Raw genomic sequence first — 16,559 nt, 5'->3', positions numbered from 1 at the left:
CTTTAAAATGCGCAGATTAATCATTATTCACGAGCGGTAACGCCCCTGGTCGATTTCCAGCCAATCAGTGCGCTTCCCGGCACCTGAGGTAAAGTTGTATAGAACCGCGCGTGCGGCGGAAGTCCCTGTCAGTTGAGTTCTGCTTCCAGCGGTGAGTTTAAAACCCCACAAAGGGGGAAAAAAACTACTTTTAACGTTTTATCTGACCTTTATTGAGTCCGACTGACCCAAACACGAAGCGTTTAAACGCTTTTCTTCGACACGATAAACCTGACTGAAGTGAATCCGTCTGATTAACGGTTACGCGCGCGCGCGATGACTGATTTGGAAAACACACACAACATATTCTACTTTTATTTGTATATTGTAGGGGTTAAACCTTCACTAGTTCAGCATCTGTAAGACATTGAAAGTACAAATAAAAACAGTTCTTTGGAAGTTATGTAAACTAACTTTTGAACCGAAATGTTTGCATATGTGGTAACTGCGTAAAAGTTACAACATTCATGTGTAATGTGTTTCAGTACAATTGTAAGAATGTGATACAATCACTTAAGTAAAGATATAACATCCATTGGAAACAGGAAGTATGATATAGACATGAATGTACTGTACGGCCGTGACAAGTATGGCCATGACATCACGAGTAAAGGCCAATCATAAAGTTTTCTATTATTAGACAGAAAACTCCGGCTCTGTTGTGTAAATTAGCTATTTTTATCCTCTTGTGTTCTTTAAATAACCCGAGTGACTGTGTTTCAGCCCCTGGGGCTCTGAGACGTGACGCTTGGACTGTTTTTTACCCCCTTCAGGGGATCCTGCGCTCTTCTCAATACAAATCAACACAATAGATGACGTTAAAGTGACAGTTAACCCCAAAAATGAAAATACTGTCATCATTTGCTCATGCTTATGTCATTTCAGACCTCCATAAATGACTTTGTTCTGTAGCACGCAAAGAAAGATATTTAGAAGAATGTTAACCATTTTCAATTCTGTGACATCATCAACTGCCACTGTAGGACGAATACAATGGTTGTCAAAGAACTGTCCACGTTCATTAATTCTTGAAAATATCACACTTTGTGTTCAACAGAACAACAATTTCCCCGCCATGGTAGTTGACGATGACACGCAGCTATAGTGGCTAACATTCCTAACATTCTTACAAATATCTTTGTGTTTAACAGAACAAGGCGTTTATAAAGGTTTGAAACAAGTAAATGATAACAGAAGTTTTATTTGTGGGTGAACTATTTACATTTATTTATCCAAAGCGACTTACAGAGAGTTCAGGGAGCAATAAAGCGAAAAGTATTCAGAAGCAATAATACAAAAGGTGATAATACCAAGTCAGCTTCAACAAAAGCCAGAACAATACCTGTTGAGAGAAAGAGAGAGAGTGTTAGTGTTTCTAATCCCTTTAAAGTTCACTGAGTAAACATGTGTCACAGGTTTACATAAAGATAACTGCTTCTTGTCTTTAAATTGAGAGAAGAATCAGATGAAGTGTTTATGATTGTGGGACACATCGCAGACGTCGAAACTGCATGAACGGGTTTTTGTGGTATTGATGTGTTTTCTAGACAACCACTGAAACTCGAGTCTTGATTCAACAGGTTTGATTCATGTCTGACTGAAACAGGATCTGTGTTCCCGTCTGTCTTCATTTGACTCTTCCTCCTCATCCGATTATACGATAACACTTTAATTTAAGACTAATGTTCGTAAAACAATAATATTGCGTTCACCAATTATCAGTCTTCTTACAATGCCATGTATCGTGCATTCCTATAATTTCATCGAATTTCATATTTAATGATGCTCTGAAGTATCATAACGACATAATATATCATCAATATACAATACATGTTGGGTTTGGGTTATATGGATATGTTTAACATCATGTGTACAGCACGTCTTACTTTTATTTGGCTTCATGAAACAATGAAGGTAAATCACTCTCATGCTATTTTATATGATAAATATAAATATTGTAAAATAATATATTATTAACAGATTTTTGCCATGTCACACCATAGGACACATCATGTACGGCGTATTTGTCAACAACCCATAAATTCACACCAGAAATTAAGAGTATAGAAAATCAAATATATATGAACAATAATTATTTTCAATAAATGCTTAAAAACGTCTTAAAGGGATAGTTCACCCAAAAATGAAGATTCTGTCGCCACTTACTCTCATATGAGTTGTTCCAAATGTGCATAAATGTATTTGTTCTGATGAACACAGAGAAAGATATTTGAAATAATGTGTATAACCAGACAGATCTCAACACCCATTTACTCCCATAGTAGGAAAAGTTACTTTATCATTTTTTTTCTTCTGTTGATCACTTTAGAAGACGTTTTGAAGAACAGTTCTGGGGCACTTTTGACAAACATTTTCCTACTATGGGAGTCAATGTGGGCAAAATCTTCTCTGTGTTTATCAGACCAAATACATTTATACAGATTTGGAACAACTTGAAGGTCAGTAAATGATGAGAGCATTTTCATTTTTTGATGTTTGCACTAATGGTGTTAAGTAAAAGAGAGTTCTTTCTGTAGCCACTGGGGGGCAGTAGAGGGCTTTAACATTCTGTATTTCAGTATCAAACATCAACTACAGAAAAAGCATTTCTGTCACTTCACTTGAATTCTCATGTTGCTCGGATGTGTCCGCCACTCATTCACACTGAAATCTAAGTTTTAAATGTGAAGATGGCATTTAAATCTGCAGTTTTCATAAATTCTGGCTTAACAACCCATCTTAATACCACTTGCTATAAAGTATAAACTAAAATGGCATGAATATGCTGCAATACATAAAGTCATTTTGAATTTGCGAATAGCCGTTACATCACACGTCACATTTATAAATCCATTCTCAATGTGTTGTGTTGTGCAGAACTATGCGCAGCACGCAGCAGCAACAGGTTTCACTTCACAATTTTGCACGTCTTCTGCAAATGTTTTCGCTGTTTGAAAAAGCAGTCCGATCGGACCCAGACTGACGGGTTCTAGAGAATTTGATAACCCTGAGACCCGACAATTGTGTGTGTGCAGGCGTGTAAAGTGTGTCAAGGCTGTTTGTTTAGCGTATGCAGTATTGTGTGTTTGTGTGGGTCAGGTCACGCTGATGAAAGTTTTCTGTAAACGAGATCCATTGTGTCGCTGAGCATTGGCCAGCTATTGTCAAAGCAACTGACTTCATTCTTCTGTTGGGAACCGGCCCGACCAGACGTTCAGGTTCTGGCCTTTCTTACACAAGTTCAAGTCAAACACGGTGCAGTTACGGTCAACATGCTTCTCTCATTCCAACCGGTTAATAACAGGGTCATCTGGTTAATCATCACATGAACGCCGTTGTGTGATTCTGATCATGCAGGGTGTTCAGTTCGGTGTGTAGTGCTTATTAAAACTGACTCATAGAAGAATTGTTTGCATTTACACATTTAAAAACTGATTCAGATTTTTTGTCTTTGTGTCCTTTATCAGCTTTAGCAGATTTTATATATTAGCAAAACTCATCAGTAACTGTTGCTAAAGGTCACTGCCATTGCATTTGTTGTGCGTGCTAAGGTGATCTGCATTGCTAGTGTGTTGATGTGTGTTTGCTAACGTTGTCTATGGGGGTTGATAAGAGGTTCTATGTTGATATTGTTTGCTCCGGAGGTCTGAGAGGTTGTCAGTGTGTTGCTAGGGGGGTTGCAAAGACGTTCTGAATGGTTAATGTGTTACTAGGTGGTTGCTAAGGTGTTAAGTGTAGGTATTGTGTTGGTAGGTGCTTTCTAAGGTGGTCGCTAGTGTGTTGATGTGTGTTTGCTAACGTGGTCTATAGGGTTGATAAGGGGTTCTATGTTGATACTGTTTGCTCCGGAGGTCTAAGTGGTTGTCAGTGTGTTGCTAGGGGGTTGCAAAGATGTTCTGAATGGTTAATGTGTTGCTATGTGATTGCTAGGATGTTCAGAGTAGGTATTGTGTTACTAGGTGCTTGCTAAGGTGATCTGCATTGCTGGTGTGTTGATGTGTGTTTGCTAACGTGGTCTAGTGAAAAGGGGTTCTATGTAGAGGTGTACCGATTGACCGTTCAGAAATCAGCCGGTTTTTGCATGATCGACCGTGACCGGACGGTCAGTCTCACGTCTTGCCGATTCGAAGCCGATCGCATTTTGCCAGCGACGCATCATCAAATACGCAAGTAAACGTCCGTTCAAGATGGCTGTCTTTCACAACTCATTTACACTCATGACTGCGTGGTTCCACCGAACTGCACGAGTTTCCACGCGCACACACACACATCATGTAGTGCACAGACAATTTTTGACTGTCCAGTAGTTCACCTTCGTTGCTCCGTCTACTACGGGTATGTAATACATGCTAACTGTGATGCTAAACTCTGACACATGCTAAACTCATGTTGAAGTCGTTCACTGTGTGTAAAACAAATGTAAATTCCATTCAACCCGATTAATTGTCTTACGTTAAAACTATGGTCATTTCACTGAGGTAAAATGACATTCAACACGACATGAAAACCACTTCTTTTAGTACTACAGACCCAAGATAAAGACAAGTTATCTTACATTTCAGAAAAAAAAAATAAAGAACAGAAACATACAAGAATAAAGTTGAAGTATTTTATTGTTATCTAAGACTTTTGTGAGAGTACAAAAATGAAAAAGGTCGATTAAGTAGCTAAGTTTAGTTAAACTTTATTATTTCTACTACGAGTTCTTCAATTTAAGAGTTATTTGGGCAAGAGAAGATTCTGTATTTTAATGCTGGTTGTAGAACTGTATTTATGGAAATTTTCCATAATGGTCAATAATTTATGCAATGATAATAAAAAAAAAAAATGTGTATTGAAGAAATTCTATGTTTTTTATATACTGTCATTTATAGTTTATGGATATAAAATCGGAATCGGCAAGGGTTTCACTTACAATAAAATTGGAAATCGGAATCAGCAAAGAAAATTGCAATCGGTGCATCTCTAGTTCTATGTTGCTATTGTTTTCTCTGGAGGTCTAAGGGGTTGCTAGGTGCTTGCTGGTGCGTCTGTAAGACGTCTGCAAAAGATCTGAAAAGCATTTGCTGTGTATAAACATCTGATAAACCACTTAGAACGTACATTTCATCATTACATATAAACATCTTACAGAAATCTTATAGTCGTCTCTATGACATCTGACAGCAGACGTCTCAGAGACGTATTGCAGATGAGCAAACAACCAAAAAACATCTTGCACACGCAAATACAGACATCAGATAGACGTGTGGATGTTCGCTAACAGGGCTTTAGATAAGTGGGAATATTGATTGCTGCTTGAGCAGTTATTTATCAATGATTAAATAAAATGAATTGAAATAAAAGTATATTTAAATTGTATCTTTACGATGACAATCTACAGTGTGTGTGTGTCACACTGAACACACTTTTGGCACACATAATGTTTCAGGTCATCTGATTTGATAATGGTTTGGTTTGTAATGGTCCCGTGCTTATGTTTCTGGACTGGACTCCAGTTAAACCAGTCTTTAGGCAAATCACTTACCACTGCGGAGCAGGAAGAGACTGATTTAGACCCGATAAAGCTTTATCTGGTCATCACATGGGCAAATATCCACTCCCGATGTGTGCACAAGCCAAACAACACATATTTCACCCTTAAGAACTTGTTAGGAACACATTAAACCAGACAGATTGATAGGTTTCTGAATGTACAGGGACTTTAAATGTGTTATAAAAATAAAACGTCTGAATGTCATTGAATTAGATAACAGAATATTGAAGCAGGCTATTAGTGATATTAGTTAAGATATTTAGATATTAGTGGATTTATGAAGACGGTTCTCCTGAAGTTTAACACAAACACATTCCTTTTGGACAATATGAACCTGTTGAACTTTCTACAGCTTTTATTGATCTTAATATTAAAGTAATGTGCATGTCAGTTCATGTTGACTAATGTTAACAAATTAAGAGTTCCTGTGTTTTTCATTTTCAACTGTGTTTTTATTGTGAACTCCATGTCAGTCAAACGGCAGATGTTGATTTTCTGTTTTTGTAAATAAACTCTTCAAGTGCATTGTAATGTGTTTTTAACATCTGTAACCATTTGAACACATTTTACAGTACTTTATCTTTTTAAATGTAAAGTTGATTAATAAAGTTTTATAATTCATTTTTATGACAAGCTTACAGTAAAGTGAAAGGTATTTGGAGTTTTTGCACTGGCGCAGGAAACTTATCAGGTCCTTTGTTGACACACATTTGTCGTTTCTGACATACTTGAAGTGCAGATAGACCTCACGCACTCCACACATCACATGTTTATATAACAGCCATCCGTCGCTCATTGCCGACACACTTCATTTCAAAATGACACTCAACAAATCCCTCTGGACCTCAGTTTACCCCACAACCACTTCACGTTTACTATTCAATGTCAAATGTAGACGAATAACACAGTTGGGCTACACTGTAGAAAAATGGAAAAGCAGAAATATACCGTAAAATATTGCTTTATATTTCCCCCTTGTAAAATTATAGGACACAAGGATAAATATTAAAACTGTTTCCCAGTTTCTGTTGTAAATTTGTTGTCTTATTCTGTAATATTTTAGTTTTTGAACGTATTTAAAAAATAAACTGTATAAAAAATAAATAATTTAAAAAAACCGCTTGGGCTCCAGAAATAAACTGTAAAATAAAGTTTTTTCCTGTAAAATGAAAGTTTTCGCATGTTTTTCTTGTAAATTTGCTGTCTCTTCTGTAATTTTGCGGTGTTTCACTGTATTGATAAAAAATCCATAAAATCTGTAAAAAAAACATTCAAATTCAGTTTTTTTATTTTACGTGGAAACTCAAAAAAAAAAAAATGAAAAACTCAGTGTACAGTGAGTGTAATACCTCAACATTATTTATAACCTCAATTCCTGGCAGCGCTGTAGATTATTGCACATTATGACAGTGTGTTTACAACATTGCAAACATATTTGTGTGTGTTTTATTTAAAGCAACACTGCAGAATGTGTGCTTTCATAACTTAAAAATGCAATAAAATCCAATACAAGTTCAAGGGAATAGTTATTCTAACACACACAAACACACAATAGACGTGCGTAGCGCGCACACAAAGACACAAAGACTCTTTACACCTGCAGCGAGCGACACATACCTGTTGAGCAGGTGTATTTGGCATGGGTCCAGAGTTTCACTTAGGCACGTCTCTTACTGGAAACCCCATCTGCACTGCCCGTAAACCCAGCCCTGTGGGCGGAGCCTGCTCGCTGATTGGCGGGCCGTGATGTCAGCGTTGGGTATTGTGTTAGGTATCATTCTGGTTCAAATGTTAAACCGACAACTAACCCGTAAACGGATCACAAATCCACTCTAGACAATCATTAAACTAACACAACTTTCACTTCTGGATCTGTGTCCTCGCTGACCCCGCGCCAGACATCACAAACACCAGTGAATTCTCATCGATCATCTGTGCGAGATCTTATATCTTACCCATAATTCCCTGCACTACACTTGCGTCTCACTTTATACTAGCAAAACATGTTGCTCTTCAATTCACATACACCCAAAGGATCACGGGAAAAACACTGTACTTCATCCAAGCAACATCAAAGCGAAACGTAATTACCCAGAAATCCCTTCTTCCGCGTATTTATTAGCCTCTCGCGTGTGTCATAAGCTTTTTATGGCTCTGATAAAGAACTCTTACGGTAAACCGCAGTACTGTATTAATATCCACACCCTGCTTGCTCCTGTTTACTGTTCACATCGCTGACCTCAATCGCTTAATATTAAACCTCAAACACGTGACCTTAGACCCTCACTTTTATCTGAAGCCAAACACAAGTTGGTGTGGTTCGGTGCAATCGTTATTGTTTGCAAGCACATCACACACAATAAACCCTCACATTATTTGATTGTTTTGTTGGTCAAAAAATGAGTTGTGTTGAGTTTTGGATGATGTTGTGCTAGTGCAAGTAGAAATCCATATTCTTTTGATATCATGATGGCTTCAGGTGAACTTTGACCTTTAATGCTGGTTATATTATACGTGATGAGGTTAACAGTCACAGTTTGTCTATATACATACTGTGTATAGAATTGTTTCCCATCATAGCTATTGTTTGTGTGTTTTATGACATCACAACAATCAGAAGTATTTCAGATGGGAAATGGATGAAAACAATATGAGAAGTATTTGAAGCCCGCACAGACGTCAATGCAGTGATGTGATGTAAGAGGTCGGAGTTCAGCTTTGCAATGTTGAGAGTTTATATGATACTGCTCATGTCTGACTGCATGATGTGTGTGTGTGTTTATCAGTGCCACAGAAGCAGGTCTGTAACAGCACAGAATACACAAGCAACAGCTCAGAATCATAATAAATCCATAAAACACTCTTGATATCAGATGAATGTTTTAAGTTCTCAGTTGTGACGAGTTTCTTCATTTCCAGTCCAAGAGCTTAAGAGCTTGTGCTCTGTGTGTGTGTGTGTGTGTGTGTGTGTGTGTGTGTGTGTGTTTGTGTGTGTGTGTGTGTGTGTGTGTTTGTCCAGTGTCATACATGCAGCGTTGCTCAAGTCTGGAAATTGAGGGCACACAATAGAAATATTGAGATGAGTAGAGCTCATAATACACAACAGTGATGAGCTCAAACAGGCCTGTTACTACACCCCATAACACACACACACACACTTCTCAAACCACTCACACCCTAAAACCTACGCACACAATATTATGTCACAAACTCTTTCACACACACACACTGCATCAAACACTCTTCATCACACACACACACAGTGAATCACACGCTCTTCAACACACACACACACACAACACACTGAATCACACACTCTTCATCACACATACACACCCACACACACACACAACACACTGAATCACCCACTCTTCATCACACACAAACAAACACTCTTCATCACACACACACACAGTGAATCACACACTCTTCATCACACACACACACACGCACACACAACAGACTGAATCACACACTCTTCATCACACACACACACACACTGCATCACACACTCTTCATCACACACACACACAGCATCACACACTCTTCATCACACGCTTCATCACAAGCACACACACACACTCTTCATCACACACACACACACACTGCATCACACACTCTTCATCACACGCTTCATCACAAGCACACACACTCTTCATCACACACACATACTCTTCATCTCACACACACACACACTGCATCACACACTCTTCATCAAACACACACAAATATCTACAAGACCACATTTACATTTTACACTTATGCATTTGTCAGAAGCATTTATCCAAAGTGACTTACATTGCTTTATCCTATACATGTGTTTCTAAGTATGTGCAATCCCCTGGGATCGAACCCACAACCTTGTGTTGTTGACACCACTGAACTACAGGAGAGGTGTATTATTTTAAATAGAACAGATGAACTTCAATTCTCTTTTTTTCTCAAATACATTGTTTGTGTTGTTTGTTAGAGCCGCACATACAGAATTTCTGTCATAATGACTTCTGCAGAATGCTTAAGGGTAGCTCCGCCCACATCCTGTCTCTGCCCTGATGATCTCACAGCCGTGATTTGCATAAGTATGCAGGGATTTTCCCTCTCATTCCCCGTTAACTTCATACTAAAAACAGTGTCAATCATGACAAAAGTTAGGAAACATTCATTATTCCACATGTTAATCATTTCAGATGTCTGTCAATATTCACTCAGTGTTGATTCAGTTTAACATTATTTATAAATCTCGTGAAACCTGACATGATGAGTTTGTTTGGTTTATAACACATCTCACAGACACAGACGGGATGTCCAGTTGTCAAACATAACACACAATATGTAAAAAACAAAGGTCCAGTGGAGTGCATTGCATTGTGGGATTGAGACTCTCTCACTGTTGATTAACATACATGTGCATTAGTCATGTGATCACGTGTTTAAATCTCAATGAACACACATACAGATTCAACATTTTGCTTGAATTCACTGTATTTTCTTGTTTGACAAAAGCACAAATGCAGTAGTGTGGTTACACAAGAGAGCTGCACATTATATCGCATGGGGCTGCGCAAATGTGAATATGCGCAATAACTGAATGTTTCAGAATTTCAAAAAGTTACGTATAGACCACTTTAGATGACCTACACAATGCTGATTAACATGTTTTAACACTTCTCAATGCTTGAACACAATGTAAATAACTAAAGCAAAATGTTAAACAAATATCTAATATATGTGAGATTTAAAAAGATAAATCTGAAAACAGAAGTGCTTCTGGACCAGTGTTTACATTTTGAGAAGTGGTCTATAGTCTATAAATTGATGCAGATCGCAGAGAGACGTGTGTGGAAGGTGATCAATAATCAGAAATAATAATAGTCAAATATGGGTGTTGGTTATATCATTTTTCTTCTTTCCTGTAGCTCAGTGTTGAGAGCAATGTGTGAACAACGCAAGGTTGTGGGTTTGATCCCAGTGGATTTCACATACCTAAGTATAAATGTAAAGGAAAATGCAATGTAAGTTGCTTCGAATAAAAGCGTCTGCCAAATGCATAAATGTAAATTTAAATATCATTTTCAGTTTGTAAATATATTTTAAATCTTAGCCATTATTCTATCGCGCATCGCATTATTTATCAAATGATTACACAGCATATTTTTCTTTATTTTCGTGCAGCCCTATTGGTTTAAGATATTTTAGAACAATTTCTATTGGATTTAAAAAACAAATAAATGTCATATTGCATTATTTGGCATGCTATCGCATTTTACTAGAATATTGCACGGCCACGATATTACGATGATTTAAATATCACACATGTGCTTTCAAAACCTCGCTGGCCAAATGAGCTCTTTTTCATGAAATGAAAGAAAAAACTACTTTTGAAATGATTTAAGTAAGGGATAATCCACGGCTAACATCTTTTAATGCACAGCTGGCCGTGGATTATCCCGTTTATTCCATGGTTATTTGCTTAGTTAAAGCTTTTAATGATGTTTACAGTGTCATTTTAGATAAAACAGGTGTACAGTTATTTTTGTTAGTTCATTTCAGATGTAATCAAACTAACTTGTACTACCCGTGCATTAAACAGTTTTAATGCACACCTTCCAGCCAATCAGAATCAAGTATTCAAACAGACAGTGTTATCAAACTCATAGAGCACTTTTGAATACTTGTTATTGGCTATATGTTTATAAAACCCAGTGACCAACATTAAGGGTGACTAATAATGATTAAAAATCATGAAACATGAAGATGTTAGGTCTCAGAAATATGAGTGTGATAGCTGATCAAGTGAAAGTGTTCAGTGCAGGTGAATGATTAACCATCAGACAGAATGTCAAACATGTGTGATATTTATTCAATATGAGACACTTGTGTGATCAGTATTTGATGATGGAGATGTTGTGCGTCTTCTCTCTTTACAACATCGTTGTGTTTTACTGGCTTTCATCATCTCCTGGAAGAGCAATCACACGTTTTATCAATTATAAACTCATCTTTGGACTCTTCAAACCTTTGATGTCGTCTTTAACTGAGGACTGCTGGGAACTATTCTCTTCATTCACTTAACTATCCAGACACGCACACACACACACACACACACACACACACACAGAGGAAGTGTTGTGTTGCGCTGGGGCGGCAGTGGCTGTGTTTAATGGGAAACACATGAATGAGTTTTTCAGACACACCTGTCTCTCATCGCAGGTTATGTCACTTCTAAAGGAAGATACATCTACCATTCCTGATATCATCACAATACAACAACACAATATGAATGAACAATACACACAGCACTCCCCCGAGACAATCATATTTCACTGTAGTTTCTCTTTCATGGAAACCCACCAGCTTGACTCTGGCGGGACAGAGGTGTTAGAGACACTGATGAGCTCCAGAACTCACGTGAGATGAGTGGAGACACATCTGAGACGCACAACATACAATCAGAAATACAGACTACAGTTACTCTTCATTTCATCTCATAACCCGTCCACACACACACACCCACACGCAGACAATCATAAATATAACACACGCTCACACACAAATACAACACACACTCAAACACACACACACTGACAAACACACTACATCACAGTTAATCATAAATTTAACACACGCGTGTGAGAGTGTGCGTGCTTGCATGTGTTATATTTGCGATGGTCTGTGTGCCTTTTATATTTAGGATTGTGTGTGTGTTTGTGCTGAAGAGTGTCTGTGTGTGCGTGTGATGAAAAGTGTGTGTGTAATGATGAACTGTGTGTATGATGAAGAGTGTGTGTGTGATGCAGTGGGTGTGTGCATGTGTGTGTGCGTATGATGAAGAGAGTGTGTAAGTGTTTGTTTGATGAAGAGTGTGTGTGTGATGCAGTGTGTGTGTGTGTTATTCTGAAGGGTGTGTGCGCGTGTGATGAAGAGTGTGTGTGTGTGCGTTTGATGAAGAGTGTGTGTGATGAAGAGTGTGTGATATTATGAAGGGTGTGTGCGCGTGTGATGAAGAGTGTTTGTGTGCATATAATGAAGAGTGTGTGTGTGCGTATGATGAAGAGTGTGTGTGTGTGCGTATGATGAAGAGTGTGTGTGTGATGAAGAGTGTGTGTGTGTGTGTGCATATAATGAAGAGTGTGTGTTATTATGAAGGGTGTGTGCGCGTGTGATGAAGAGTGTGTGTGTGTGCGTTTGATGAAGAGTGTGTGTGATGAAGAGTGTGTGTGCATATAATGAAGAGTGTGTGATATTATGAAGGGTGTGTGCGCGTGTGTTGAAGAGTGTGTGTGTGCGTATGATGAAGAGTGTGTGTGCGTATGATGAAGAGTGTGTGTGATGAAGAGTGTGTGTGTGTGCGTATGATGAAGAGTGTGTGTGATGAAGAGTGTGTGTGTGTGTGTGCATATAATGAAGAGTGTGTGTTATTATGAAGGGTGTGTGTGCGTGTGATGAAGAGTGTGTGTGTGTGTGTATGTGCGTATTATGAAGAGTGTGTGTGTGCGTATGATGAAGAGAGTGTGTATGTGTTTGTTTGATGAAGAGTGTGTGTGTGATGCAGTGTGTGTGTGTTATTATGAAGGGTGTGTGTGCGTGTGATGAAGAGTGTGTGTGTCGGCGTATGATGAAGAGTGTGTGTGTGCGTATGATGAAGAGTGTGTGTGTGCGTGTGATGAAGAGTGTGTGTGTGTGTGTGTGTGTGATGAAGAGTGTGTGTGTGTGTGTGTGTGATGAAGAGTGTGTGTGTGCGTGTGATGAAGAGTGTGTGTGTGTGTGCGTATGATGAAGAGTGTGTGTGTGTGTATGATGAAGAGTGTGTGTGTGCGTATGATGAAGAGTGTGTGTGTGCGTGTGATGAAGAGTGTGTGTGTGCGTATGATGAAGAGTGTGTGTGTGTGTGTGTGCGTATAATGCCTTCTTGTCAAAGCATTCTTGTGTTGTCATTGATCTGGTGTTATTTGTGTCACCACTCATGTGTTTCAGTGACGTGTATCCTCTTGTTTGTCCAGACTCATGGTTTTAAATGACGCTGCTGTGATCCTCATCTTCATCATTGATCATCAGATGTCTTCCACAGAACTCGACTGGAATTTGACGTTCCAAAGAAACATGACGGGACTTGAGCTTCAGAAACCACACGGAGCGCAGAAAATTTGTACTTAGGTGAGGTCTACACAAACACACACACACACACACCGTCCTCATGAATAAGTGTCAAGTGCAGTCAATCCAACTACACAATTCTGTGTCATGAGCTTTTATGAGCTTCCTATAAATTCATGTGATGTGGATTCAAAGTTCAGTTTAGGACAAAATGAAAAAAGACAGAAAACATTCTCAATCTCAAGCCAACCCTACCAAAACAATACCTGCTAAAATCATGCGTGTCAGTTAGTCACACAACACAACACACATACCTGCAGAATGAAACCATCACACACTGACACGCTTTTATTTCATATAGTGAAACGTCAATTAATTCTGGAGTGAAACTGCCAGCCGGATTCTTGTGAAAGAAGTGATGAGATCTCAGGTGACTGTAATTTCAGGTTGTTTGTGCAGATCTCACAGGGATTAAATCCACATGCGGATTGGCATGAACTTCACAAGATGCCTCTCACCTCAGCCTTGTTTTGCATGCGGGTTTGTAATTCAAATGTCATTGTGTGTCATGCGTGTGCGTGTTTATTTGAATGTTGCGCCTCTAAACAACAGTCTCTTGTGCTGCAACATGCAAACGTGCAGCTGCAATGAAACATGCGATTGTTGACGTGCTGATGAGCTGAAGATGGAAAACACGCCTTTGCGTTTAAATATGAGAAATTAAATCAGGTTTGTTTGGCTTGACCTGATTATTTTATTTCTGCATTTTAAAATTAGTTTTTTATTTTAAGATCGTTTTTCAAATCTGCTACAAATTTCAGTCTTTGTTTTAATTTAGTTTTTATTATGTAAAAATTTTCTATTTAGTTTTTATGTATTTTAGTTTCAGTTTTAGTTTGATTCCAAGTTGTCGGCCAAACCTTGGGTCTTTGAACGCACGAAGACAGAGTCGCACACCGGGACTGTGAGCTGCTAGCTACGAAATATGAGGTTTGTCGAATTTTCCCCCTTATTAGCCCCACAAATCTTATCGTGCACCAAGACGATACATTTGATTTTTCCAGTTTCAGTTGAAAACCCGAAAATATCCAAAATGGTGCTCGGTCGTCTTTGACTAGGCAGATATCCTACTGTCTTCTTCTTCACGCAAATGACCGTAACACGTTATCTATAGAATTCAACCGAATTAGCCACAATCTGAAAAGACCTCATTATTTATGAAAACTATTATTTATTTTTGATAATTATCATTTTATTTTAGTTTGTTTTTAAACAACTGTCGTTAGTTTCGTTTCATTTTAGTTGTTTATTTATTTACATTTAAAAAAATTCAGTTCACAATTTTTTTTCATCAATCGTTTTAGTCTTCAGATCACTGATATAAACACTCCAAAACGAAGATGCAAAACGCTAGACTTTGTCCGGCAGCATGGCTTGGTTTTTAAAGGAGGATCTGATGTGTCGTGCGTTGAGGTTTGGTAGCGTCTCACTCTTGGCACACATCAGCGATATCTGATCACGAAAGTCAATGTTGAAATAAGGTCTGGCTCATAGTTCAGTAGGGCGAGGCTCAAATATAAGATAATGTTTGATGGGATTAATCTGGAAGGATCAAGAGTGGAAAACACAGGTCTTCCTTAGAACACAACTTTATTTTAGAAAAGCGTTGTACAAAACACAAGTCAAAGTAAATAAACTTGTACACCATCTGAGAGAAAACCTCATACGCAATATTCAGTGACTGAAATCACAAACGAATTGAACAAAATCTGATTTGCACTTGATTGAGAAGCATTTCGACTGTCAACACAATCTATACATTTATAAAAAGTGGAATAGATATATCATCACTGCAAACATACTTCATATCACCCTCCTTCTGTCAAATTCAACTGCTCCAATCGCTCTACATTTAAAAAACATGTGTCGATACAAAGAGCCGTAATATAGAATATAAAGATGAGATTGGAGCCACGCCTGCGTGTCATAATCACAAGAGCTCATCTACTGGAGCAACAGCGCACTTTTACTGGTTCATAAAACCTACTTGAGCCATAACACTGGCTTACAGTTTCAGCGAAAGCTTTCCTTCTGGAAAGAGTTTGTTTCTAAAGAGAGGATCTGACGTTCCTCATTTATCACGAGTTCAAAGTCTCTACGTGTGGAGGCGACCCTCTTCCCTCAGGTCGTCTTCAGTATCCCGTCTCCTCGATCCTCCAGCCGCTGGAGTTCTTCCCAAATTTATAGACGAGCCTTCGGCCGTCCACTCTCTCCAGAATGTCTCTCTTGTAGTAATATCTGTCAAGAAAAAGCACACGTTTGGATCAATCCGTGAGTGGGAATGACCTCACATTACATCTACAAGAGTTTGCTCATTTGCAACGCGTCTCTGAGACGTCTGATGTCATATAGACGTCTAGAAGACGGACGTGAGATGTTTAGCAGACGTGTGTTTACCTCATGGCTCTGCTGAGCTTCTCGTATGTCATGCTGCTGTTCTTCTTCTTCTGACCCCACAGCTGAGCCACGGCCTCCGACTTCAGGAATTTGAAGACTCCTTCCCGCCGGTCCTCCCACTTCATCAGACCCTGATTCTGCTCGGGGTGGATGAGGATGTCTCTGATGAACTCCCACAGGTGAGTTCCTCTCGGAGCTGAAAGGCATCGACCCGTTGAGTACAAACGCATGTCTCGCATCCGATAATACATCGCTCGCAGATCTTTGTACTCACCGTGTTTGCTTTTCTTGGACTCGATGATGGGATCAAACCCCTTCGCCTGCTTCGGAGGTCGCCCCCTGCCTCTTTTCTTGGCTTGCACTGGTTCCGGTTTCACGGCATCCACTGAAGAGAAAAGAAGATGCGGGATGAGTTTTTATTTCCTGCTTGGTT

At 38.8% G+C, this 16,559-nt stretch overlaps 2 protein-coding genes across 2 annotated transcripts in view; one reads left to right on the top strand and one right to left on the bottom strand.

Moving 5' to 3' along the window:
• The first annotated feature begins 74 nt into the window (after positions 1–74).
• apobec2a (apolipoprotein B mRNA editing enzyme, catalytic polypeptide-like 2a) overlaps positions 75–16,559 on the top strand; it is a 26,331-nt gene continuing 9,846 nt past the window's right edge. Inside the window, exons 1-2 of the mRNA XM_056757987.1 lie at positions 75–151; positions 13,576–13,729. The gene's annotated coding sequence lies outside the window, so the exon portion shown is untranslated. The remainder of the gene's footprint in view (positions 152–13,575; positions 13,730–16,559) is intronic.
• Positions 15,303–16,559, bottom strand: part of elf3 (E74-like factor 3 (ets domain transcription factor, epithelial-specific)) — a 2,804-nt gene continuing 1,547 nt past the window's right edge. The window contains exons 7-9 of the mRNA XM_056757985.1: positions 16,401–16,511; positions 16,127–16,322; positions 15,303–15,967 (exon numbers count right to left, since the gene is read on the bottom strand). Of these exons, the coding sequence (XP_056613963.1) occupies positions 15,862–15,967; positions 16,127–16,322; positions 16,401–16,511 (413 nt within the window). The 3' untranslated portion in view covers positions 15,303–15,861. The remainder of the gene's footprint in view (positions 15,968–16,126; positions 16,323–16,400; positions 16,512–16,559) is intronic.

Source organism: Triplophysa dalaica, chromosome 10, assembly GCF_015846415.1.
Source record: "Triplophysa dalaica isolate WHDGS20190420 chromosome 10, ASM1584641v1, whole genome shotgun sequence".
Lineage (NCBI taxonomy): Eukaryota > Metazoa > Chordata > Actinopteri > Cypriniformes > Nemacheilidae > Triplophysa > Triplophysa dalaica.
The sequence above is the reverse complement of the archived record's forward strand: the minus strand, read 5'-3'. Positions and strand labels throughout refer to the sequence as shown.